At 39.9% G+C, this 25,764-nt stretch overlaps 2 protein-coding genes, 1 long non-coding RNA gene and 1 other non-coding gene across 7 annotated transcripts; 1 reads left to right on the forward strand and 3 right to left on the reverse strand.

Annotated features, from left to right (window-relative positions):
• Nucleotides 1–890: 890 nt before the first annotated feature.
• On the reverse strand, nucleotides 891–973 carry trnal-cag (transfer RNA leucine (anticodon CAG)). The gene has a single exon. It is a non-coding gene; the product is annotated as a tRNA-Leu (tRNA).
• Nucleotides 974–5,404: 4,431 nt separating this feature from the next.
• LOC109203125 (uncharacterized) lies at nucleotides 5,405–16,373 on the reverse strand. Of its 2 annotated transcripts, none has more exons than XM_019362171.2 (2): nucleotides 14,515–16,373; nucleotides 5,405–5,620 (listed from the first exon to the last, which is right to left on the reverse strand). In XM_019362171.2, exon 1 carries the CDS (start codon nucleotides 16,311–16,313, stop codon nucleotides 14,520–14,522), a length of 1,794 nt encoding a protein of 597 aa, XP_019217716.1. In that variant the 5' UTR covers nucleotides 16,314–16,373; the 3' UTR covers nucleotides 5,405–5,620; nucleotides 14,515–14,519. The 2 variants fall into 2 exon arrangements, with proteins under 2 accessions (XP_019217716.1, XP_025765823.1); XM_025910038.1 differs by lacking the exon at nucleotides 5,405–5,620 and adding an exon at nucleotides 14,344–14,475.
• Nucleotides 16,374–16,541: 168 nt separating this feature from the next.
• On the forward strand, nucleotides 16,542–22,588 carry LOC102083327 (uncharacterized). Its single transcript, XR_002063058.2, has 4 exons — nucleotides 16,542–16,789; nucleotides 18,546–18,650; nucleotides 21,584–21,672; nucleotides 22,576–22,588. It is a non-coding gene; the product is annotated as an uncharacterized LOC102083327 (long non-coding RNA).
• A 1,171-nt stretch (nucleotides 22,589–23,759) lies between these two features.
• Nucleotides 23,760–25,588, reverse strand: LOC109203142 (uncharacterized). Of its 3 annotated transcripts, none has more exons than XM_025910041.1 (3): nucleotides 25,272–25,588; nucleotides 24,975–25,096; nucleotides 23,760–24,360 (listed from the first exon to the last, which is right to left on the reverse strand). In XM_025910041.1, the coding sequence occupies exons 1-3, from the start codon at nucleotides 25,469–25,471 to the stop codon at nucleotides 23,777–23,779; spliced, it is 906 nt and encodes a 301-aa protein (XP_025765826.1). In that variant the 5' UTR covers nucleotides 25,472–25,588; the 3' UTR covers nucleotides 23,760–23,776. The 3 variants fall into 3 exon arrangements, with proteins under 3 accessions (XP_025765826.1, XP_025765825.1, XP_025765824.1); XM_025910040.1 differs by having other exon boundaries at nucleotides 23,760–24,225; nucleotides 24,840–25,096; XM_025910039.1 differs by having other exon boundaries at nucleotides 23,760–24,555; nucleotides 24,840–25,096.
• Between the last annotated feature and the right edge of the window lie 176 nt (nucleotides 25,589–25,764).

The raw sequence follows: 25,764 nt of genomic DNA on the forward strand, positions 1-25,764 counted from the left end.
TGAAGAAGTCACTTGGATGAGTGATGAGACATTTCTTCAACTATCTGATAAATGAATGTGACCAAGTTGCAGTACGGAAAGGAAATGACTTCTAAAGCACATTTGTGAGATTTCAGGTTTAGATCTATGTATTTTTGCAGGCTGAGATCCACTTGGTGAAGGAAGTTGTAATGGATGTCTGTGAAGGTTCTCAGTCATCCAGGTGATTGCAGTCTAAGGAGCTTGGAAACTTCTTTAAGTTGCTTGAAGACATTTCACCTCTCATCCGAGAAGCTTCTTCAGTTCTAGGGTCAAATGGTGGAGAGTTCCAGATTTAAGGCCTATGGGAGCGTCCGCCCAAGATGGACGAGGGACCCCTAACGATCCTCTCTCTAATGACACGAGCCAAGGTGTGAAAACGGGTGTAGGTCACAATCAGCCAAGGATTTGGGTGAGCTCGTTGTGAAACCTAGCCCTAACCTATCATGTGATTTCCTGAGGTCAAATGGCCCAGGATGTGAGTGGGCGTTAAGGCTTCTGGGAAGGTATCTCCACACTGGATTATAGATGTCAGACAGTTGGTGCCCTATGCCACCACCTCTTTTCAAAGATGGTCATTCACCGTGGACATAGATGTAACGGAGCAGTCTGTATCTGGAGTGAATTTGGCTGTGTGGAACAATTGATTTTGCCGAACATTCAGACTCCGATAGACGCATGAGAGAGGTACTTGAGGATATTTGGCATGTAGATTAAAGCTTACAATCACCAACCAGGTAGGCGACCCCCAACACCAACTAAACCAGATTTCAAGTTGATAATTTATCAAAGCAGTTGCCATCTAGTGGCAACTTCTTTATTGAAGGAAGACATCACATAACATGTCAGTCTTATGTTTAATAAGCAAGTGATGTCAGGAGTGGGATTTGAACCCACGCCTCCAAGGGAGACTGCGACCTGAACGCAGCGCCTTAGACCGCTCGGCCATCCTGACACATTTGCACTTGTTCATACAGAATCCACATGACAGGCTAGCAGATCAAGACACCTTTACAACTGATCATATTTGCAGACTATTACACCTCTGCCTTACCAACACATATTTTAAAAACAACGAGGGTGTCTACAGACAAAAACATGACAGTGTTGGTCTTTATGCAAATGTCCTGCTTATAAGGAAACCTGCATTCAGCTGAGATTGAAGAAGTCACTTGGATGAGTGATGAGACATTTCTTCAACTATCTGATAAATGAATGTGACCAAGTTGCAGTACGGAAAGGAAATGACTTCTAAAGCACATTTGTGAGATTTCAGGTTTAGATCTATGTATTTTTGCAGGCTGAGATCCACTTGGTGAAGGAAGTTGTAATGGATGTCTGTGAAGGTTCTCAGTCATCCAGGTGATTGCAGTCTAAGGAGCTTGGAAACTTCTTTAAGTTGCTTGAAGACATTTCACCTCTCATCCGAGAAGCTTCTTCAGTTCTAGGGTCAAATGGTGGAGAGTTCCAGATTTAAGGCCTATGGGAGCGTCCGCCCAAGATGGACGAGGGACCCCTAACGATCCTCTCTCTAATGACACGAGCCAAGGTGTGAAAATGGGTGTAGGTCACAATCAGCCAAGGATTCTAAATGATATGATGATGTTTGTTAGGCATGATGGCAACTATGATCATTGTAGTACCACTAGGACTTTCAAATTTCACAAGGTTACATTCACACATAGTTATTTTTTTCTCATATTACTATTTATTAGCTATGCATCCCATTTTCCCTTTGAATATACAGGGAGTGCAGAATTATTAGGCAAATGAGTATTTTGTCCACATCATCCTCTTCATGCATGTTGTCTTACTCCAAGCTGTATAGGCTCGAAAGCCTACTACCAATTAAGCATATTAGGTGATGTGCATCTCTGTAATGAGAAGGGGTGTGGTCTAATGACATCAACACCCTATATCAGGTGTGCATAATTATTAGGCAACTTCCTTTCCTTTGGCAAAATGGGTCAAAAGAAGGACTTGACAGGCTCAGAAAAGTCAAAAATAGTGAGATATCTTGCAGAGGGATGCAGCAGTCTTAAAATTGCAAAGCTTCTGAAGCGTGATCATCGAACAATCAAGCGTTTCATTCAAAATAGTCAACAGGGTCGCAAGAAGCGTGTGGAAAAACCAAGGCGCAAAATAACTGCCCATGAACTGAGAAAAGTCAAGCGTGCAGCTGCCAAGATGCCACTTGCCACCAGTTTGGCCATATTTCAGAGCTGCAACATCACTGGAGTGCCCAAAAGCACAAGGTGTGCAATACTCAGAGACATGGCCAAGGTAAGAAAGGCTGAAAGACGACCACCACTGAACAAGACACACAAGCTGAAACGTCAAGACTGGGCCAAGAAATATCTCAAGACTGATTTTTCTAAGGTTTTATGGACTGATGAAATGAGAGTGAGTCTTGATGGGCCAGATGGATGGGCCCGTGGCTGGATTGGTAAAGGGCAGAGAGCTCCAGTCCGACTCAGACGCCAGCAAGGTGGAGGTGGAGTACTGGTTTGGGCTGGTATCATCAAAGATGAGCTTGTGGGGCCTTTTCGGGTTGAGGATGGAGTCAAGCTCAACTCCCAGTCCTACTGCCAGTTTCTGGAAGACACCTTCTTCAAGCAGTGGTACAGGAAGAAGTCTGCATCCTTCAAGAAAAACATGATTTTCATGCAGGACAATGCTCCATCACACGCGTCCAAGTACTCCACAGCGTGGCTGGCAAGAAAGGGTATAAAAGAAGAAAAACTAATGACATGGCCTCCTTGTTCACCTGATCTGAACCCCATTGAGAACCTGTGGTCCATCATCAAATGTGAGATTTACAAGGAGGGAAAACAGTACACCTCTCTGAACAGTGTCTGGGAGGCTGTGGTTGCTGCTGCACGCAATGTTGATGGTGAACAGATCAAAACACTGACAGAATCCATGGATGGCAGGCTTTTGAGTGTCCTTGCAAAGAAAGGTGGCTATATTGGTCGCTGATTTGTTTTTGTTTTGTTTTTGAATGTCAGAAATGTATATTTGTGAATGTGGAGATGTTATATTGGTTTCACTGGTAAAAATAAATAATTGAAATGGGTATATATTTGTTTTTTGTTAAGTTGCCTAATAATTATGCACAGTAATAGTCACCTGCACACACAGATATCCCCCTAAAATAGCTAAAACTAAAAACAAACTAAAAACTACTTCCAAAAACATTCAGCTTTGATATTAATGAGTTTTTTGGGTTCATTGAGAACATGGTTGTTGTTCAATAATAAGATTATTCCTCAAAAATACAACTTGCCTAATAATTCTGCACTCCCTGTATTTTAGATTTTCAAATACATCTATATTTTTTTTTGTTTTTACAACTAGAGCAATGTCACATGCCACACCGAATGACAACCCTGAATTCCAAAAGCTTCCAGAGAAAAAACAAAAATATACTCAACTGATCAAGCTAGAAGTGGCTTATAATCATTAACTGTATATTAACTATATATCCATTAGTTCAGTTCTATTTAGAAATCTTAAGCTGAGCAATTCCACAGTTGCCCTGACCTCTTTATCACCCAAAGCCTCTTTGCAACCAGAGGAGTTGCCTCCTTATGGTCATTTGGCAGTTCTGCCAAATCACCCAGAAACAATATCTATTATAGTCATATACACATCAAGGTCTTTCATTAATACTTAGTTGCATCAGTTAATTTGACCTTTCCAGAAAATTTAATTTACAGAATGTGAGATAACATATGCAAATCTTCACAAATAAATAAAATAATGTTATTAAAACCTTCAGTGTAAGACCACTACATAACAGCACTAAAGAATTCCTCTGAAGCAACACCAATCTGCTCTTCAGCAGGGATAAGCACCATATATCTGTACAGAAAAAATAATTTTTACACATTTATGTTGTCATGTTTTTATCTCTTTAGCACCTCATCTCACTCTCTCTATAAATCACAGTTAAAATAAATTGTTTGGTTTTTGTGTGTTTTTAACATAGTGTAAGCTGATGAACTTTCTCTGCAAGAAGCTGTCATAATTTATGTTATCAGTACATTACATTCACTGCCCCAGAAAATGAAATAAAACCCCACGTCACGCACTGTCTCTGCAGTACGGTGTACATTTTTAGGACATCCTCAGGTCTCAGACAAAAAACTGTCAGGTCTCAGGTCTCAGACAAAAAGTCGTCAGGTCTCAGGTCTCAGAAAGTCAGGTGTCAGATCTCAGAAGTCAGGTGTCAGGTGTAAGGTGTCAGGTGTCAGGTGTAAGGTCTCAGGTGTAAGGTCTCAAAACACAAGCTATCAGACACAGAGAAGCCTCCTTCAGGTGGCGCTGTTGTCAGGTCCCAGCCAATGACTGTAGCAAACATGTACAACGCAACAGCAACTGTCAGGTCTCAGAGAAAAAGTCGTCAGGTCTCGGGTCTCAGAAAGTCAGGTGTCAGGTCTCAGGTGTCAGGTGTAAGGTCTCAGGTCTCAGGTGTCAGGTCTCAGGTGTCAGGTGTCAGGTCTCAGGTGTCAGGTCTCAGGTGTCAGGTCTCAGGTGTCAGGTCTCAGAACACAAGCTATCAGACAGAGAGAAGCCTCCTTCAGGTGGCGCTGTTGTCAGGTCCCAGCCAATGACTGTAGCAAACATGGACAACGCAACAGCATCACTAGTTTCCCGGATATCTGATGAACTTGGGTGTTTACACAAAGCTGAATTCTTTACAAAGGACTTGTTACTAAGAATTAGAGAATTGCAAATTTTCTCTTTTTATTGCAAGAAATCAGATCAAACGATTCCAAGTACAAAATATTGTAACTGTTTTAAATTAAAACAGCTTTTACAGTTTACTCTATAATAAATGTTTTTTTGTTGTTCTTAAAAAGAATTATACTTCTTTACTGGATGGGTGGATGACTGAACGTGTAAAGCGCTTTGGAGTCCTTAGGGACTAGTAAAGCGCTATACAAATACAGGCCATTTACCAGGCCAGGCCATTTAATGAGCAGTAAGAGCTTTAAATTTGTTTTTAAAACCAGAGCAACCCATAAAAATAGATCCAAGACTTAAAAATAAACTTTAAAGTAAGTTATCACAGAAAAAGAAGACCAAACCAGTGTCTTCTAATCACAGATGTTATTTAAGTGCAATCTTTGTCCTGAATGTAGTTCTACATGACACTAAAATCAAGAAGTTTTATCCAGCGCGCAATGCCACGGCCACTCAGCAGTCACATTTGCAACAACAATAATCTGTTAAAAGCTACATAAATTGTAACCCACTAAGTTTTAGCACTAATCCTGGTATAGAAAAATGAAACAAACACACACTATTATTTATTTATTTATTTATTTTTATTAAGTAATGTTTTTTTAGTTGAAGCCAATTAAATATTTAATAATGCTGTGTTAGAACAGGCACTTTAAAGCTCTTTGTACTGTAAGGTTAAAACCCTACAGTATTAGAGAGAAAACCCCAGCAATCAAACGATCCCCTATGAGCAAGCACTAAGGCGACAGTGGGAAGGAAAAACTCCCTTTTAATAGGAAGAAACCTTCAGCAGAACCAGACTCAGGGAGGGGCAGCCTTCTGCTGTGACTGGCTGGGGGCATAATTGTGATGTAATTTTATGCTAAGGATACTGAATTTTATGAGAGAAATGCTGCAACAGCATGTGCTGTTTGTTTGTTAAGTTAGTGATTTATGAAGTAGTGTATGAGAAATGGTATTAAACTTAAAATTAATATTACAGAAATCACACATAGTACTGTACCTATTATACAAATTGGACGTAAAAAACTTCTGATTGTTTGATTCAGGGCTGAAATTCCTCTGTGGGCAAGGGAAAACACATATTGAACAATTGCTGTGTACAGATTGTTCAATAAGGTAAATGGTGCTAGACAAATATTAAGGATGTGCCTGATGACAAAAATTACTCCTTGGCCCACAGACACAACTAGAGCTCTAATAAAGGGATAAAAAGCTGAAAGATTTCTGTGAACTCTGGAAACAACAGTTTCTTCATCCTCTCTTTGACGAATTTCTTGGACTATATTTTGTTCATTCTCTTCAGATCTGTTATCTGAAGAGTCAGGAAGGCCAACATTGGTGGGTGAGGTAAAAGGCACTCGAAAAATATTAAAGATGTGTCTGTTCACAAAAAATATTCTTCGGGCCACAGACACGCCTGGCATTCTAATGAAGGAATAAAAACCTGAAAGGTTTGTGTAAACTCTGGAAACAATAGTTTCTTCGTCCTGTCCTTGAAGACTTCCTTGGACAACATTTTGTTCATTGTCTTCAGATCTGTTATCTGAAGAGTCAGGAAGGCCAACATTGAATAAATCAATGTTGTAACTCTCATTGGTGGGAGACACTTCATGTCCACAGTTGTTTGTAGAAACACTGGTTGTAGGAACCTCAGTTATTTCAGAGGTGGGTGAAGTAAAAGGCACTCGACCATTATTAAGGATGTGCCTGGTGACAAAATGTATTCTTCGGCCCATAGACACAGCTGGAGCAATGCTGTAAATCTCATTGGTCAAAGACCCTTCACGTTCAAAATTAATTATAGAAACACTGGTTGTAGGAACCTCAGTTATTTCGGAGGTGGGTGAGGTAAAAGGCACTCGACCATCATTAAGGATGTGCCTGGTGACAAAATGCATTCTTCGGCCCACAGACACAGCTGGAGCAATGCTGTAAATTTCATTGGTCAAAGACTCTTCACGTTCAAAATTAATTATAGGAACACTGGTTGTAGCAACCTCAGTTGTTTCAAAGGTGGGTGAACGTTCAGTTTCACTAGTGGTTAAGTCAAATAGTGCTTGACTAAAATTAACAAGGTGCCTGGTGACAAAATTTGCTGCTTGGCCCACAGAGTCAACTGGAGCTGTAATAACAGAAAAAAGAGCTGAAAGATATGTTTGAAGTTGGGAAAAACTAGCTTCTTCTTGCTCTCTTTGGACACTGCCTGGTACAACATTTTGTTTATCCTCTTCAGATCCATTAATATCGGAAGATTCAGGAATGCCACCATTGAATAAATAAGTGCTATAACTATCACTAGCTGGAAACTCGTCATCTTCAGTGTTGTTCATATACACACTGGTTGTAGGAACCTCATCTGTTTTAAAGGTGGGTAAACGTTCAGTTTCTCTAGTGGGTGAAGGAAATGGGGTAAATGGTGCTCGACCAATATTAAGGAGGTGCCTGGTTATAAAAGCTTCTCTTAGGCCCACAGGCACATCTGGAACTCTACAAGAGGAATAAAGATTTGGAACATTTGTTTGAACTCCAGAAGAAATAGTTTCTTCTTCCTCTGTTTGAAGACTGCCTGGGACAACATTTTGTTCATTATCTTCAGGTCCGTTATCTGAAGGATCAGGAAGGACGGCACTGAATAACTCAGTGCTGCTGTAACTTTCAGTGGTGGGAGACTCTTCAGGTTCATAGTTGTTTGTAGAAACACTGGTTGTAGGAACCTGATCTGTTTCAGAGGTGTGTGCATTTTCATCAGTGTTTACAGAAACACTGGTTGTAGGAATCTCAGATGTTTCAGAGGGGTGTGATTGTTCATCTCTGGAATTAGGTATCAGTAAGAACCCATCAGGCTCCAAATAAGATTCGTCAAGCATCTCAAAGCCGTCAGTATCTGAAGAATTTGTACGACTGAACACTGAGCGCCACATATTTGCAGAAGACTATCGATTCAGCGTTAATTTTGTTAAAATGTGTTTTCAACACTAGGTGCAGTAGAGTGCCTTACCTTGGGGGTATTTATGAGCTCGCTTTCTAAGACTTCAAAGGCACACGTGCCGTGACGTCACAGTACACTTACTCTTTGAAATTCATTCGGTCACAAAACGTGTTGAACCTTCACGTTCATTAAGCTGCCCTTAAAATTATCCTGCTGTTATCTGGGAATAGCAACCCAGACAGGAAAAGACCCGGGGTGTATCCGCCCTTGAGATTACGGTCCCACTGTCTTACTCGCACCCAGCGTCTTACTCGCACCCAGCGTCCAACCCCTGTGGCGTGTCCAGCGGGGTGGCCTGGGGGGGCACAGGCCACCCCCCCAACCAGACTGGCCACCCCAGGTGCCACTCCGAAGCTAAAACAATAAAATTCAATGAAATATCAAATGTACGATTATGTTTTCACAGTGAAGCTCAGATATCCGAGTGTAAGTGAATGCAGCATCGGCTTCTGAGCTATGAGCATCACCTAAGCAAAGGAAGGAGAGCCAAGCACGAAGACAGCACCTTTTTCGGCAAAAGATTAACAGTTTAACAGTTTGGACTGGCCATCGAGCATACCGGGCATTTGCCCGGTGGGCTGATGACTTATTTATTTATTTTTTTTGTAAGGGCATGAACAATGAGAGGTGGTGGATTGGCTAGATGCTGGCCGATGTGTAAGAATAACTCAGTTGTTTGGTGGTGGCTATGGCGGAGCTTCCACAGAGGCCAGCAGGTGGATGAGTGAAGGGGAGGCAGGAGGAGGAGAGACCCGAGGCGGCCGCCAGTCCGATTGTCAGGTGAACTGAACTTCAGGTAAGAAGTTATGACCTGCAGTCTATCTGGGTCAGATATAAACCAAGTTTAGATGGAGTTTATTTTCGTTATGCTGACTTTTTACAGTCAGTTACAATAACTCGTACTGCGTACTAGCTAACATGATGGAGTTTCTATACAGCTGGGTGGGTGCCATGATGTTACTGATAGTGAACTTTATTCATAAGGTTAGTTAGTAGAGTTGCCAACGGCTCCTTAAAAAATGGAATGGTCCATCATTCAGAGAAAATATTACACGTTTCGTATTGAGCTGAGAAGAGACGCAATTTGTCGCGGACTTCAGCTAGAATGGAAAAAAAGACACAAAGCTGGAGCTTTTCTCTCTTGTTTGTTTATCGCCCACTTTGCGCCAGAAAGAGGAAACCAGCGGATGTCGCGCTAAACAACAGCAGCACCTTTAAGCTTGATCAGCTATTGTTAGAATTTATTTAATATTAATTTCTAGTATCAGCTGATGTTTGCTGGAGCCACTGCTGTGAAAGCTGCTGGTCATGATGGTTTGTATATCTGGTGAGAGGGAAACATGAAGATGAAACCAGGAGATGTCCTTACTGAATCATCAGAGCTGAACAGGTGATGGAGAAACAGGTTTACCTTTTAGGTGACATGAATGAGTTGAAGGGAAGTTATGAACTGTTTCTGAGAGAAAAATAACACCAGGATCCTTTTCTAAGTAGCTGACAGCTGGTAACTGTGCAGGGGCGGATCTAGCAAAGTTATGCCAGGGGGCCAGGTAGGGCATTAACAGGGAGAGGGGAGCACAAAGATATACTTTCTTATTCTCATTTAAAATATCTACCTTTTATTAAATAATTATCTGAATCTTGCGAAAAACGTTTTTATCTGACGTAAAATTTATAGAAATCATGCATAAACCAACAAGACAGTGTACATCACTGTCCAGCCCTGCAGGTTAATACTGGCAGTGTCACCATGCCAGCTGACTGTATTTCATCATCAGCCAGTGTTGTTCTTTATACATCAATATTACCAAAGTTTACCATAAGGCAGCATAGAAAGTATTTACTTGCTTTCAGGTTTCATTCAAAAGTTAGTCTTTTCATTTGTTTCCCCACTTTTTTCTTGTTTCAAAATCAAACACCAGTTTGTAAGAAGATTATCTTCTCTTTTTAAAAGGCAGATAAAGTTTTGCATTGGCTAATTTGCCAATTGTATGTTAAAAATGTTCGTATTTTAATATCCAAAAATGTTTTTGCCCAAAACATATGTGCACTATATGTCAGTAAAAATACTATGCAAATATTGCTGTCCTTGAATGCTGAATAAACACTGACAAAGCACTGATTGTATCTCTTGCACTTTATCAACGCAGTATCTAAAAACTTTGCACCGTAGTGGTTAAAATCTCATTCTAATAAGAGTTAAAAGCTAATTCAGTTATGGTTAACGGTTGGTAGAAGTTTTTTTTAACATTATCTGCCAGTTACATCTGCCACCCTTCTCCAAATCTGTGCCCCTACCTGGCCCCCCCAACAAAAATTTTCTAGACACGCCACTGTCCAACCCGCCTAGAGACGGAGCGCCATCAAACAGCGGGCCCACGACGATCAACAAACGACGCTAAATTATTTATTTATTTTTTGTTTTCAAATTTTACGGCTTGCTCTCACATACAAAGCTAAGGACTGGACGGCAGCGCTTGTCTAAAGTGCCACCCTGTTAACGTGGAGTGAAATTATACTGGTCGGAGGTATTAAAGGTAACTGCTTTGTGTTTTTATTAAGAAATGTAAGATTGCGGGAAGCTAAATTAGCTTATAACACATCAGCTACTAGATATTAGCTAAATAAATAACGGAGGACTTTACGGTATGGTTCTGTAACCGCGTGTTAATTTACTTGTTTGACGTGCACTGTACAGTTACATTCAGTTCTGTACATTATGCGCTACCGTTGCCTTTAAGTATTATGTTTTTTCTTACTTTACGACCCGATCGTCAACTTGGTAAGCAACTCTGGCGGATGGGGCTGTGAGTACACATGGCCTGTATTTTTGGCAGAGCAATTTTGCGTAAGCCCACTGACACTTTTACACGTGATATCATGCTATCCATCCTCCTGCGGGCCTTCAACACCTGTCATCCTGTCAGTGCCTCTGAGAGGAGCGACCAACTGCTGCTACAATCTCTGCTGGGTGATTAAGCATTTGGATCAAAGTACTCAGACACTTTACACATAGAGCTCTATATGGATACACTTTTTTGTTTGTTTGCTGGCCAGCTTCTCCAATTTAATTTTAAGGACTGTTTAGAGACATTTTCTCGCAATTTGTTTTGGACATTATAGTTTTGTTCTCAATAACTGAAGTGGAATATGCATGTGGCCCAGGATTAAGCACAAATGGGTTGTAACACATCATCAGTGGAAGTGTTGTAACTGATACAAACATTTCTTTCCATTTCAGTTCTATTAATAAGTTAAAGGGGGCAGAAATTCAGACTTCACCATACTAGCTCAGCCTGTTCCCAGCAAGATCGTTCCAAAGGTTAGTTGTTCAATATTCAACCTGTCTTTACTAGTAGAATCTTTTTACAACCATAGATGGAGTGTTTTTTTTGTTTTTGTTGTTGTTTTTAATCATCAGATTTGTTAACAGGTTGGTGCACATTGCCAAAATAGTGATTGATAAGCTTAGTGTTTACAAAACAGTCATCATTCACTTTTTGGAGGCTGAATCCAATGATGAAGGACTAACGTAGAAGGTGAAGGATCACTTGGGCTGTGATGAGGCGATTACCCTGACAGACAGCCAAGGAAATAAAATACCGCACTTCGCAAGGAGTAAGCTCTGTGATAAAAAACCCATTTCTTATTTAAGTTTTTTCCATTATAGTTATTAAATACTTTAAATCTAGAAATACATTAAATGCCCTTTCCCAAGGTTCCCATTAGTGGAAACAGAAGTCCAGAAAAATCTTTCCTGTCTCTCAGGATGACTTTGTGGACTTGAAGAAGAAAAGCTAAAGCAAGGTAATTTATGTAAAGTCAAACTCGCTCTGCCTCTCCATCTTAATCTGCACACATGCATAAAGTATTAAAAGTCAGTTTACTTGACTAATAGATTAAAAATGAAAACCTGAATTCCTCATTGACAGATATGGAAAAGATATTTAAGCATTTGGTATTTGCACCATTTTCTGTCTTCCTACATTTAAGTCAAAGGGCTGAAAACAGTCTGAGCGCACAAAAGTTCACTGGCAAAATTAATCAACTAAAGCAAGCAACCGAGCGCCTCCAAGACATCACTTTGCCAGTAAATCAGTTATCTGAGCCTGCAAAGACCACACACACACACAGAGCAGTAAAGATTGATGCCCAGCTGCATTCTGTAAAGGATGCCTTATTCTGCCTCATTTGCAAAGGTAGAGCAAGTACAAAAGATTGTCTTTATTTAAATTTCTTAGTTTGCAGTTGAAGGAACTAGTATAATTTTCTGCATCTTTGGGTTTTTTTATAACCTTGTAGCTCTAATGGAGGAGCCCATTTTTTCACATGTTGCAAATGTCTAGTCGGATGCTGATGTTGGATGTGTGGAGCAGCGTGGCTGTTAACTGCAGATCACGGTCTGCAATGAAGAGAAGAATTTGATTGTAAGGTACACGAGGTTGTTTCAATAGGAATAGGCAAATGTCTTACTAGAAAGCTACAGAGGCTGTAAAGGTTGCACTTCATATAACCACCACAGCAGTTGATTTAATTGATTTGGCTATCCTACAGTGGAGTAAGTGCTTTGTTGGACAGCATTAGTCCACACTCCACACATTAGGCTTTCGGGTCCGCCTTGTTTCCTTCGTTCACAGACCCATACTTCAGGAAGTGAGGGTTGTACGTGCGCAGAAATTGTGCCCTTTTGGATAGGGGTTGTCACTCTCATCTTCATTTTTGCATTGTAAGAACTTCTCCATATATTTTGCTAACTGCCAACGGTGGGCAGTTAGCTTCTTCTGCTTACTTAATGAGGCTGATTAAACAACTCCCACCAAGCGGTGGGAAGCTGTATTGTAACTGAGATTTTCATGGACAACAGTAGTCCCTGGTGTCTTCAATTAATAATATATGATGTCTCACACCCCACAAGCGTAAAACTAAACATTTTTTGTGCCCCTTAAGGTGTGGCTTGCGGCCCATGTTTAAGAAACACTGCTTTAGAGGACCTATGACCTCTGCAGCTTATTAAGAACGCATTTGCCCATTCTATTTGATGTGTGGTTTTCTTTGTAATCACATTAAAACGTGTTTTAATCCCGTTTGATGTTTATCACAAGCTTTGGAGCAGTAGTTGCTAACTGCAGTTTAGCACTTCATTATAGAATTATTAAAATAAATAGTTGCATGGTTTCCCGGATATCTGATAAACTTGGGTGTTTACACAAAAGCTGAATTCTTTACAAAGGACTTGTTACTAAGAATTAGAGAACTGCAATTTTTCTCTTTTTATTGCAAGAAATCAGATCAAACGATTCTAAGTACAAAATAATGTAACTGTTTTAAATTAAAACAGCTTTTACAGTTTACTCTATAATAAATGTTTTTTTTTGTTGTTCTTAAAAAAATATATAATTTTTTATTGAACACTACCGTAACAAGTCACACACAATTTCTGGTGATGTCAATAAGAAATATAACTGCATCTTTAAATGTTCCATAGTTATGATGAACCAAATTTTGGTACAGTGACCACAAATCAAAATGAGACCCAAACTCAGTTTCATTCCACTGTTTGGCTTCTTCAGAGGGGAAAGGCCCCAAAACCAAAAATTGCAGTCTCTTTGCAGGTGATCCCACCTCTTGTTGATAGAAATCAGCTGCAGCAGCACCAGTGGGCAGAAGAACCTCAGGAATTTTTACAGGGCACTCCCTTTAGTCAGTTCATTTGGTATTCCATTTCCTGCAAGACACGAAAGATTGTTTAAAGGGGTTACAACTGCATGAGTTACAATTTACTTATGTAAATATACGTATAATCTATATTGAAGTATAACAATGCTATTAGGCTATTCACCTATTAGGCTTCACCTCCTATGTGAAAGGCTCTTTCACATTGGATTTTTTTCACTGGTGGTTTTGTTTTATTCACCAAAAATAAGATAACATGCCAAAGACCACCCTGTAAAAAAAAACTGTAGAAATGTAGAAATCACATGTCCTGACCAGTTAATCTTTGAGTATTTGCTACCTCGCTATCGACGGTCTCATCAATAAAATATGAATCATAAAAAAGACACGATAGATGACATAATATGATATTAAGAACAAAATGTATTGTCCCTTAATAATCCTATTTTATCTGATCAGCATTTAGCATTTGACAAGGAAATTGCTGATGAATGTAAACCTTGAGTAAAAGGACCTCTAGTGGTCAATCCCAGTACAGGTAAACGCTGCATTTGTGTTAATGACCAGTAAGAGCTTTAAATTTGATTTTAAAACCAGAGCAACCCATAAAAATAGATCCAAGACTTAAAAATAAACTATAAAATAAACTTATCAGGAAAAAAAGGAGAAAACTAAAACACTGGCTTCTAATCACCAATAATAGTTTTAGCACTTACCCTGGTATAGAAAAATGAAACAGACACACACCATTATTTATTGATTTATTTTTTTTAATTTAGTAATTTTTTTTCAATAGAAGCCATTTAAAGTCTGTTTAATAATGCCATGTTACAACAGGCACTTTAAAGCTCTTTGTACTGTAAGGTTAAAACCCCACAGTATTAGAGAGAAAACCCCAGCAATCAAACGATCCCCTATGAGCAAGCACTAAGGCGACGGTGGGAAGGAAAAACTCCCTTTTAATAGGAAGAAACCTTCAGCAGAACCAGACTCAGGGAGGGGCAGCCTTCTGCTGTGACTGGCTGGGGGCATAATTGTGATGTAATTTTATGCTAAGTATACCGAATTTCATGTTTGTTTGCTAGAATTAGTGAGTTACCATGACGACTATTTTAAGTATGATTATAAGTAAAACTAAAAGTGCAAGTGCACCGATTACTGAAGTCATCCAAGAAATTATATCTAACCATCTTCTGATTGTAGGAATCAGGCCTGAATTAGCTCTGTGGGGAATGGGAAACATACGCTGAATAATTGCTGAAAAATGATTGAACAGTGAGGTAAATGGTGCTCCACAAATATTAAGGATGTGCCTGGTGACAAAAATGACTCCTTGGCCCGCAAGCACAACTGGAGCTGTAATAAGGGAATTAAAACCTGAAAGATTTCTGTGAATTCTGGAAACAACAGGGTCTTCGTCCTCTCTTTCAAGAGTTCCTTGGACAATATTTGATTCATTCTCTTCAGATCTGTTATCTGAAGATGCAGGGAGACCAACATTGAATAAATCAATGCTATAACTCTCACTGGTGGGAGAATCTTCATGTCCAAGGTTGTTTATAGAAACAGTGGTTTTAGGAACCTTAGCTGTTTCAGAGGTCTCACTAGTGGGTGTGGTAACTGAGGTAAATGGTGCGTGACCAATATTAAGCAGGTGCCTAGAGATAAAAGCTTCTCTAAGGCCCACAGGCACGTCTGGAACTTTACAAGAGGAATAGAGATTTGGAATATTTGAGGTAAATGGTGCTCGACCAATATTAAGGAGGTGCCTGGTGATGAAAGCTTCTCTAAGGCCCACAGGCACATCTGGAACTCTACCAGAGGAATAGAGATTTGGAATATTTGAGGTAAATGGTGTTCGACCAATATTAAGGAGGTGCCTGGTGATGAAAGCTTCTCTAAGGCCCACAGGCACATCTGGAACTCTACCAGAGGAATAGAGATTTGGAATATTTGAGGTAAATGGTGTTCGACCAATATTAAGGAGGTGACTGGTGATGAAAGCTTCTCTAAGGCCCACAGGCACATCTGGAATTCTACAAGAGGAATAGAGATTTGGAGCACTCGTTTGAACTTTGGAAGAAATAGTTTCTTCTTCCTCTGTTTGAAGACTGCCTGGGACAACATTTTGTTCATTATCTTTGGGTCCGTTATCTGAAGGTTCAGGAAGAATGGCATTTAATAAATCAGTGTTGCAACGCTCACTGGCTGAAGACTTTTCATCTTCAGCGTTGTTCATATTAACACCGGTTGTAGGAATCTTAGTTGTTTCACTGGAGGGTGACTGTTCGTATTCAAAGTTGTTTACAGAAACACTCGGTGAAGGAACCTCAGTTGTTTCAGAGGTGGATGACTTTTCCGTTTCACTAGTGGGTGAGGTAAATGTTGCTCGACCAATATTAAAAATGTGCCTGGTGACAAAAATGACTCCTCGCCCCACAGACTCAACTGGAGCTGTAATAATGGAAGACAGAGCTGAAAGATTTGTTTGAACTCTAGAAAAAAAAGTTTCTTTGTCCTCTCTTTGAAAACTTCCTTGGTCAGCATTTTGTTCATTCTCTTCAGATTTGTTCATATCTGAAGATTCGGGGAGGACGCCATTGAATAAATCAGTGCTGTAATTCTCACTGGTGGGAGACTCTTCATGTTCAAAGTTGTTTATATAAACACTGGTTTTAGGAGCCTCATCTATTTCAGAGGTGGTTGCCTGTTCATTTTCATAGGCGTTTACAGAAACACTGGTTTTAGGAACCTCAGACTGTTCATCTCTGGAATTAGATATCAGTAAGAAGAACCCATCAGGCTCTAAATAATATCTGTCAAGCTCCTCAAAGCCATCAGTGTCTGAAGAATTTGTATGACTGAAGACTGAGCGCCACATATTTGTAGAAGACTATCGATTCAGCGTTAATTTTGTTAAAATGTGTTTTCAATACTAGGTGCAGTAGAGTGCCTTACCTTGGGGGTATTTATGAGCTCGCTTTCTAAGACTTCAAAGGCACACGTGCCGTGACGTCACAGTACACTTACTCTTTGAAATTCATTCGGTCACGAAACGTGTTGAACCTTCACCTCCCTGAACGTTAGTATTAACCATTAAGCCAACCTTAATATTAACCTGCTGTCTGGCATCGCAGACAGGAAAAAACCCGGGGTGCATCCGCCATTGGGATTACGGCCCCGCTGTCTCACCGTCGATTTACAAACAGCACACTCCCCTTTTTTAATTATTTACTTTTTGTTTTCAAGATTTACGGCTTGCTCTCACATAGAAAGCTCCGGACTGAACAGCAGCGCTTGTCTAAAGAGCTATCCTTTTAACGTGGAGTGAAATTGTACTGGTCGAAGGTATTAAAGGTAACTTCTTCGTGTTTTTATTCAGAAATGTAAGATTGTGGGAAGCCGAGTTAGCTTAAAGCACACTGGCTACTAGCATATTAGCTAAATAAATAACGGAGGCTTGTATTTTTGTATATATTTCTATGGTGCTGTAACCCAGTGTTAATTTACTTGTTTAGCTAAATAAATAACGGAGGAGTATATCTAGCGAGTTTTTAGACCCCCTTATTGACTTTTTTTTTTTTTTTTTTCGAAAAAAGCGACTAGCGACAAATCTGGTGACTTTATCTGGTGTTTTTGAAGTGTTATTACGAGTTTTTGACGTGAAAGCACGTATCACTCTTACAAGCAACGGGAGCTGCCGTGGGCACCTCGCCCGTGCCAAAGCACTCACAGGCGGCGGTCCTAATGCAGCAGTCGCCCCCAGCTGCTGTCAGAGCAGGAGATGTTTACACTTACGCTTCCAAACTGCAAATGAAATGCGCATGAGCGAAGCCGCTGCTCCCGCTCTGCAGGTCGGGAGAAGCGGTAGATGTATATTGTTCTTTGTTTAAAATAAATCGATGCACTAAACTACACCATTCCAATCATTGCTAACTTAGAAATCGGATGTCCTTGCAGAGCCTTAACTCCATCTTCTACATCCAATTTCGACTGAAGCTGTCTGGTGATGCTTGCTATGTCCATTTTTGATTAATGTAGTTTGTTAACAACGTTATGGTTAAAAATGTTATTTTACTCTTAGTTTTTTTGTGGATCCCAAGGTTTAAAACTCATTAAAAGACACACACAGACACATAAACAAAAAAGTAACTCTGCCAGAGTGCCTATTTCGGGTCACTTTTCCCGGTCACAAGTCCGGATAAAGGAGGAGGGTTGGAATTGTGACATTAAAAAAAACAATAATTGGTAAAAGAAATGTAATTTGTGGTTCTAAATATATACTAAATGCTTTTAGGGTGTTTTTATTGACTTTATGTCTCTTCCACGATGTTATTTCTCTCTCTTACAGGGTCCTTTATAATTACATGACCAATTATGCAAATTAGGCGATGACGTAATCTAGCGACTTCGTCCTCCAGCTTCACTGTTTATATTATGCTAACATAGCTGTGTCTCTAGTGATCACATAGCAAGTAATAGCAAAGCTGTACGTCTTAATTTGTTTCAAAAATCCCTCAGTCAGAACATGGTATATTATGTTTAGGTGGAAACTAGCGAGCTAACTCGCTGCTAACTTCTAACTCTGTTAAATTTCATAAATTCTGTTTTCATGGATGCCTGGATGTTAAACTTAATTGTTACAACTGGTAGAGCAGCCACACTGATGATTTTATTACAGATGAAAGAATTTAGACAGTTTTTCAACTCTCAGTAATGCTGCAGTGATCATTTGACTTAGAGACCTGCAGTGGAGTTTGGGCCCAGACATGGCTAATGACATCAGACTTTAAGACCGGATAGCGATTTCCCTTACTTAGGAGTTGGCAACACTGCTTTACAGTATGGTGCTGTAACCCAGTGTTAATTTACTTGTCTGACTTGATGTACACTGTACAGTTACATTCAGTTCTATACATTTTGCTCTACAGTTGCGTTTAAGTAATATGATGTTTCTTAATTTACGACTGTATCACGACAGTCAACTTAGTAGCCAAATCTGGTGGGAGGGGCTATGAGCACATGACCTGTATCTTTGGCAGAGCAATGTTGTGTGAGCCTGCTGACATTTATACACGTAATATCCTTAAAGTCACTGTTATCCATCTTGCAGCTGGTGAGGAGGCGTTCCTTTCGGGCCTTCAACATGGACCGTGTCCTGTCATCCTGTCAGTGCCACTGAAAGCGAGCATCAGCTGGCTGCTACAATCTCTGCTGGGTGATTAAGTATTTGGATCAAAGTACTCAGACACATTACACATAGATCTCTATATGCATACATGTTTTTGTTTGTTTGCTGGCCAGCTTCTCCAATTTAATTTTAAGGACTATTTAGAGACATTTTCCCGCAATTTCTTTTGGACATTATAGTTTTGTTTTTATATACATAGAGGTGTGATCATTGACTGTAGAAAACATGGACGATGCGACAGCTCCCCAAAAATGAAGCTAAAACGTCTCTATCGCCCCCTGGTGTCTGGCTGCAGTATAGGTCATAAACCCCGCCTCCTCCATGTTAGCAGATGGGACTGGGGTCAGACTAACATAAATTAATTCTCCTCAGATAATTTTTTTCCAAAGATTCTTTCTTTTGTTATCAATAGTTCTCATCATGCTGATTGATGTCCAAGGGGTCTCCATTCCCATAAGTTTGATTCTAATTCCTACTGCGGTGATGTTAAATTGGGGTGAAACATCATCATAGCAGCTTTGACTGGCAGCTGCAGTCACGGAGAAACTTGCGTATCTCTGTTCGGGAATAGCAGATAGAGCGTAGGCTCTGAGAGGAATGCCAGCGTTTACGCTACGAAAACACGACCGACTGTTTTAACCTGACAGCCTGAGGTGTTCTTCAGTAAACTGGACTACCCGACAGAAGGACCCGAGGCCCTGCTGCACTTTTTCGGTAAGTTAAACGTGTTTGTAAGCTAATCTGTAACTACCGTCCTTAGGTCCTGAGACCTAGCTAGCTAAAATGAGCACTCGGCTGTCGGGGTTCGTTTAGCTAATCTGTGCAGGTGAATGAATTTACTAAAAAAAGTCAAGACAAACGCCCCGGGCTACTCAGTCACTAATTACTGTTACTGTACTTTTATTACAAGTATTATACTGTAAAAGCAACAGGCTGCACTCTGCTTCAGCTCCTGTGCAGAGCTGAATATTAAATATGTGCAAACAACAGCATGTTTTCAGTCTCTTGCCACATCTTTAAAGACAGTAACATCTTTTTTAAAAGCTTGTACTTCAGTAACTCCTCATTAATCTGGAACTATGGATTAAAGTACTGTAGTGTACTGTAATACTGAAAAAAATGTAAGAGAAGAACTTCAGATCCTGAGTGTGTGGGGACAGAAGGATCAGCTTTATTTCAATTTTGAGGGATAAAATTTATATCTGAGTTTGATGGTTCTGTTCTCTTTGTGATTACAGGAGCTGCCCTCAGATTCAGACCTCAGCACCACCCAGTGACAGCAGACAGATCATCCATCATGTTCACATGTTAACTGCAAAATGAACAGATGAAAACAGTGCAAAGGTTAAAGTACCACACGTGCTGTAGTGAAAGCTGCAGCTTTATTGATAAAGTTAAAGACAAAAAAACAAAAGGATTGATCACCCCTGTAGCTGTGTCACTATATATCAGCATTAACAGGACCTCAGTTTGGTGTTTCACAAAGCTGCTGATCTCAGACCTGCACAGCTTCCGTTTTAAACACTTTATGTACTCAGCTGCATGAAGAGCATATGAGATTTTCTCTAACACAATTAAATAAAACCTGATGAAGGTCAAAGGTCGTCACTTGTATGTTGAACTACTAACTTGTCATCTGGAATTCTTTCACAGTTTTTTGCACATAGTGTGTTATTTACCATAAAGTGATTCAGAGTTGTTCATACCAGAGTAACCAGAGAGGATCATATATTTTTAAATATATAACTTTCTACAGGACTGAATATAATATCTTTATGTAAAAGTCCGGAGCCTCTGGCGAGTATCCAAGTATTTATAACATTACACAAACCAAAGGTCTCCATCACAGTGTTCATGAAATGCTGGGTTTATCCATCTCCTGGGGCGGGCAAACAGAGGAGTGCTGAAGATTTCCCTGTGAGGGAGCTGCTGGTGAAGATCATGAGTCCTGCTTGATCAATGCGATGGGCTTCAGTCTTCCTGGTGTTTCTTAAATGAAGCCTCTTTCAGTGGGTCAACAGAACTTCTGGCACAGGACAGCTGTGATGAAGAAAGGGAAGAAGTTTCTCCAAACCTCTGGAGCCAAGAAACCCAGCTTGGTCCTGATGGTCTCCCTCACTAGTTTCTCCCCCGGGTGAATGTAGCTGTTGATAAAATATGGACTCTATTATTAAATGAAAATAACAAATTAGACTACACTACTGAAACGTTCTGCTGATGTTTTTAAAGTTTCCATGTTACCAGGCTGTAGAGGGCTCTGAAGATTTAAACCGTTTTAGATCCATTACACTCACAGTCTTATGTTAAAATCTCAAAGGACAGCATTATATTTTTGATATTAACAGTAACTCTGGGCCTCTGTAGAGTGTGCAGATGATCTCATCCCTGTCTAAAAATGGATAAAAAAAAACATAAGAAGTGCTGAATCCTTCAATAACACGGACTATTAAGAGTATTAGGTGTGTAGCATCGCTAACTAGCTAGCAACAAGCCTCCAACACAGTGCATATGCTAGTGGCTAATCTAACTAATGAATTAACAACAGAGTGATTTTAGAACTATAAGATGATAAGCTGTGTGTCTTTTTTTATAACAGTGACATGGTTGTATTTACCTTAATTAAAGGAGTCGTCAGCCGCGGTAAACCAGCAAAAAAACTCGAGCAGCCGGGCTACGTAAAAAGTGTAGGCGGCGTGTTTGCGGTCACATCCAGCGGGTGTGTGGGCGGGAGCGTTACACAGTCGCTCCACCTCAAGTCACCCCTGCGCAGACTCTGGCTCCAAATTTGCAAGATGGCAGCCTCCACAAGCAGGATATTTTTGCACAATGGGAGGAGGCGGTGTCGCGTCGTCCATCTTTTCTACAGTCAATGGGTGTGATCAAAACATGTTTCCTGTTTAAGTTTTGCCATTAAAGTTATTCAATACTTTAAATAAATATATTAAATGCCCTTTCCTAAGGTTCCCATTAGTGGAAACAGAAGTCCAGAAAAATCTTTCCTGACTCTCAGGATGACTTTGCGGAGTTCCAGGAGAAATGCTAAAGCAAGGTAATTCATGTAAAGTCAAATCACGCTCTCTCTCTCTCTCTCTCCCTCTTACGCTACACACATGCATAAAGTATTAAAAGTCAGTTTACTTGACTAATACATTAAGCCGTTTGAAAGCCTCAAAGTAGGGGTGGGCGGTATAAACGGTATACGGTAGAAACGATATAAATTTGGCCAATGGTAGAGATTTTGACTATACCGCGATAGCGCATGTTGATGGTGTCATCAAGCTGCGCCTGTTTTGGTCAAAAGCATTGCAGCGGCTGCAAACAACATCATCTGCAAATTATGCCAGGTGATAACCACCAGAAACCCTCACGTTAACTTTTATCGAGTGGAAAAAAGGTAGTGGTCATCCTTCACCTTCACTGTGCTAATGTTATGCTAACGTAGCTGTTATGCTAACGATCATGTAGGACATCATTATATACCAGCTAGCCCAACTTCAGTAACCCTACAAAAGTTACTGCTGTTTAGTTTTCTGTCTTTATTTATGTTGGAAGTGATAGCAGAGCTGTACGTAAGAACAACCAGAATTCATACAAAGACACTGTTGATTTTTGAGAAAATTAAAGTATTTTAAGTGTGCCTTATAGCGTGTAAAATACGTTATACAGAAGAAAGGAATATATCACAATATATATCGTTACCACACATGCTTCATATTTTACCGTGATATGGATTTTAGGCCATATCTCCCAGCCCTACCTCCAAGACATCACTGACCGTAAATCTGAAACTGCAAAGACCGCACACACATTCTGTAAAGGATGCCTTCATCTGCCTCATTTGCAAATGGTACAGCAAGTTCCATTTGCAAAAGTTTCTCTTTTGTTAAATTTCTTAGTTTACAGTTGAAGTAACTAATATATTTTTCTTCTTCTTTTTTTTCCAACCTTGTAGCTCTTATGGAGAAGCCCAGTTTGCCACATGTTGCAAGTCTCTTGTCGGATGCCTATATTGGATGTTAACTGCAGATCGCAGTCTGAAATGCAGAGGTTAAGGTACACGAGGTTAAGAGTCTCCATGGTGCTCTGACTCTCTTTAAAGAGACATAAATGTGTAACTCATGTAAAATTGTTTGAATAGGAACAGGCAAATGTCTTACCAGAAAGCTACAGAGGCTGTAAAGGTTGAATTTCATATAACCATCACAGCAGTTGATTTAATTGGTCTAAGTTCTAAATTACAATAGCTTTTACATTTTACTCTGATGTATAATAAATGTTTTTTTGTTATTCTTAAAAAGAATTATACTGCTTTATTGAACACCCCCATAACAAGTCACACACCATTTCTGGTGATGTCAATAAGAAATATAACTGCATCTTTAAATGTTCCATACTTATGATGAACCACATTTTTGGTACAGTGACCACAAATCAAAATGAGACCCAAACTCAGTTTCAGTCCACTGTTTGGCTTCTTCAGAGGGGAAAGGCCCAAAAAACAAAAATTGCAGTCTCTTTGCAAAGCTAATCCCACCTCTTGTTGATTAAAAAAACTTATCATGAAAAAAAAGAAAACCAAACCAGTGTCTTCTAATCACAGATGTTACTTAAGTGCAATCTTTGTCCTGAATGTAGTTCTACATGACACTAAAATCAAGTTTTATCTTGTGCACAGTGCCACGGCCACTCAGCACAGTCACATTTGAAACAACAATAATCTGTTAAAAGCTACATAAATTGTAACCCACTAAGTTTTAGCAGTTACCCTGGTATAGAAAAAGAAAACAAACACACACCAGTATGTATTGATTTGTTTTTTTAATTTGTAATGGTTTTTCAGTTGAAGCCAATTAAAGTCTATTTATAATGCCATGTTACAACAGGCACTTTAAAGCTCTTTGTACTGTAAGGTTAAAACCCCACAGTATTAGAGAGAAAACCCCAGCAATCAAACGATCCCCTATGAGCAAGCACTAAGGCGATGGTGGGAAGGAAAAGCTCCCTTTTAATAGGAAGAAACCTTCAGCAGAACCAGACTCAGGGAGGGGCAGCCTTCTGCTGTGACTGGCTGGGGGCATAATTGTGATGTAATTTTATGCTAAGCATACCAAATTTCATGTTTGTTTGCTAGAATTAGGGAGTTACCATGATGACTATTTTAAGGTAAGATTATAAGTAAAACTAAAAGTGCAAGTGCAACAATTGCTGAAGTCATCCAAGAAATTACATCTAACCATCTTCTGATTGTAGGAATCAGGCCTGAATTGGCTCTGTGGGGAATGGGAAACATACGCTGAATAATTACTGAAAAAAAAAAAAAAAAGATTGAACACTGAGGTAAATGGTGCTCCACAAATATTAAGGATGTGCCTGGTGACAAAAATGACTCCTTGGCCCGCAAGCACAACTGGAGCTGTAATAAGGGACCAAAAAGCTGAAAGATTTCTGTGAATTCTGGAAACAACAGGGTCTTCATCCTCTCTTTGAAGAGTTCCTTGGACAATATTTTGTTCATTCTCTTCAGATCTGTTATCTGAAGATTCAGGGAGACCAACATTGAATAGATCAATGCTGTAACTCTCATTGGTGGGAGACTCTTCATGTCCAAAGTTGTTTTTAGAAACAGTTGCTGTTTCAGAGGTTTCACTTGTGGGTGTGGTAACTGAGGTAAATGGTGCTCGACTAATATTAAGGAGGTGCCTGGTAATAAAAGCTTCTCTTAGGCCAACAGGCACATCTGGAACTCTACAAGAGGAATAGAGATTTGGAACATTTGTTTGAACTCTGGAAGAAATGGTTTCTTCTTCCTCTGTTTGAAGACTGCCTGGGACAACATTTTGTTCATTATCTTCAGGTCCGTTATCTGAAGGTTCAGGGAGACCAACATTGAATAAATCAGTGCTGTAACTCTCATTGATGGGAGACTCTTCATGTGGTGGTGGCTGTAGATCAGGAGGTAGAGCTGGTCACCTACTGATCGGAAGGTTGGTGGTTCGATCCCTGGCTCCTCCAGTCTGCATGTCAAGTATCCTTGGGCAAGATACTAACCCCAACTTGCGCTCCGATGCATCCATCGGAGTATGAATGTGTGTGAATGTACTTAGAAAGCACTGAGTATAGATAAAGTGCTTGGGTGAATGTGGCATGTTGTATAGAGCGCTTTGAGTACTCCGTGAGAGTAGAAAAGCGCTATATAAGAATCAGTCCATTTACCATGTCCAAAGTTGTTTATAGAAACAGTTGCTGTTTCAGAGGTCTCACTAGTGGGTGTGGTAACTGAGGTAAATGGTGCTCGACTAATATTAAGGAGGTGCCTGGTAATAAAAGCTTCTCTTAGGCCAACAGGCACATCTGGAACTCTACAAGAGGAATAGAGATTTGGAATATTTGAGGTAAATTGTTCTTGACCAATATTACGGAGGTGCCTGGTGATGAAAGCTTCCCTTAGGCCCACAGGCACATCTGGAACTTTAGGCAAGGCAAGTTTATTTATATAGCACAATTCAACAACAAGGTGATTCAAAGTGCTTTACAGAGACATTGAAAACAAAACAGATAAAAAGCATGATTTAAAATTGATTAAGACAAGCAAACAAACAAACAAACAACACAGTATATAAAATCAAAAATCAAAACAGTAGATAAAATCAAGAGGAATAGAGATTTGGAACATTTGTTTGAACTCTGGAAGAAATAGTTTCTTCTTCCTCTGTTTGAAGACTGCCTGGGACAACATTTTGTTTGATATCTTCAGGTCTGTTATCTGAAGGTTCAGGAAGAATGGCATTTAATAAATCAGTGTTGTAACTCTCACTGGCTGAAGACCTTTGATCTTTAGCGTTGTTCATATTAACACCGGTTGTAGGAATCTTAGTTGTTTCACTGGAGGGTGACTGTTCATATTCAACGTTGTTTATAGAAATACTCGGTGAAGGAACCTCAGTTGTTTCAGAGGTGGATGAGGTAAATGTTGCTCGACCAATATTAAAAATGTGCCTGGTGACAAAAATGACTCCTCGCCCCACAGACTCAACTGGAGCTGTAATAATGGAAGACAGAGCTGAAAGATTTGTTTGAACTCTGGAAAAAAAGTTTCTTTGTCCTCTCTTTGAAAACTTCCTTGGTCAGCATTTTGCTCATT

This window comes from Oreochromis niloticus, linkage group LG8 (assembly GCF_001858045.2).
Source record: "Oreochromis niloticus isolate F11D_XX linkage group LG8, O_niloticus_UMD_NMBU, whole genome shotgun sequence".
In the NCBI taxonomy this organism is placed as follows: domain Eukaryota; kingdom Metazoa; phylum Chordata; class Actinopteri; order Cichliformes; family Cichlidae; genus Oreochromis; species Oreochromis niloticus.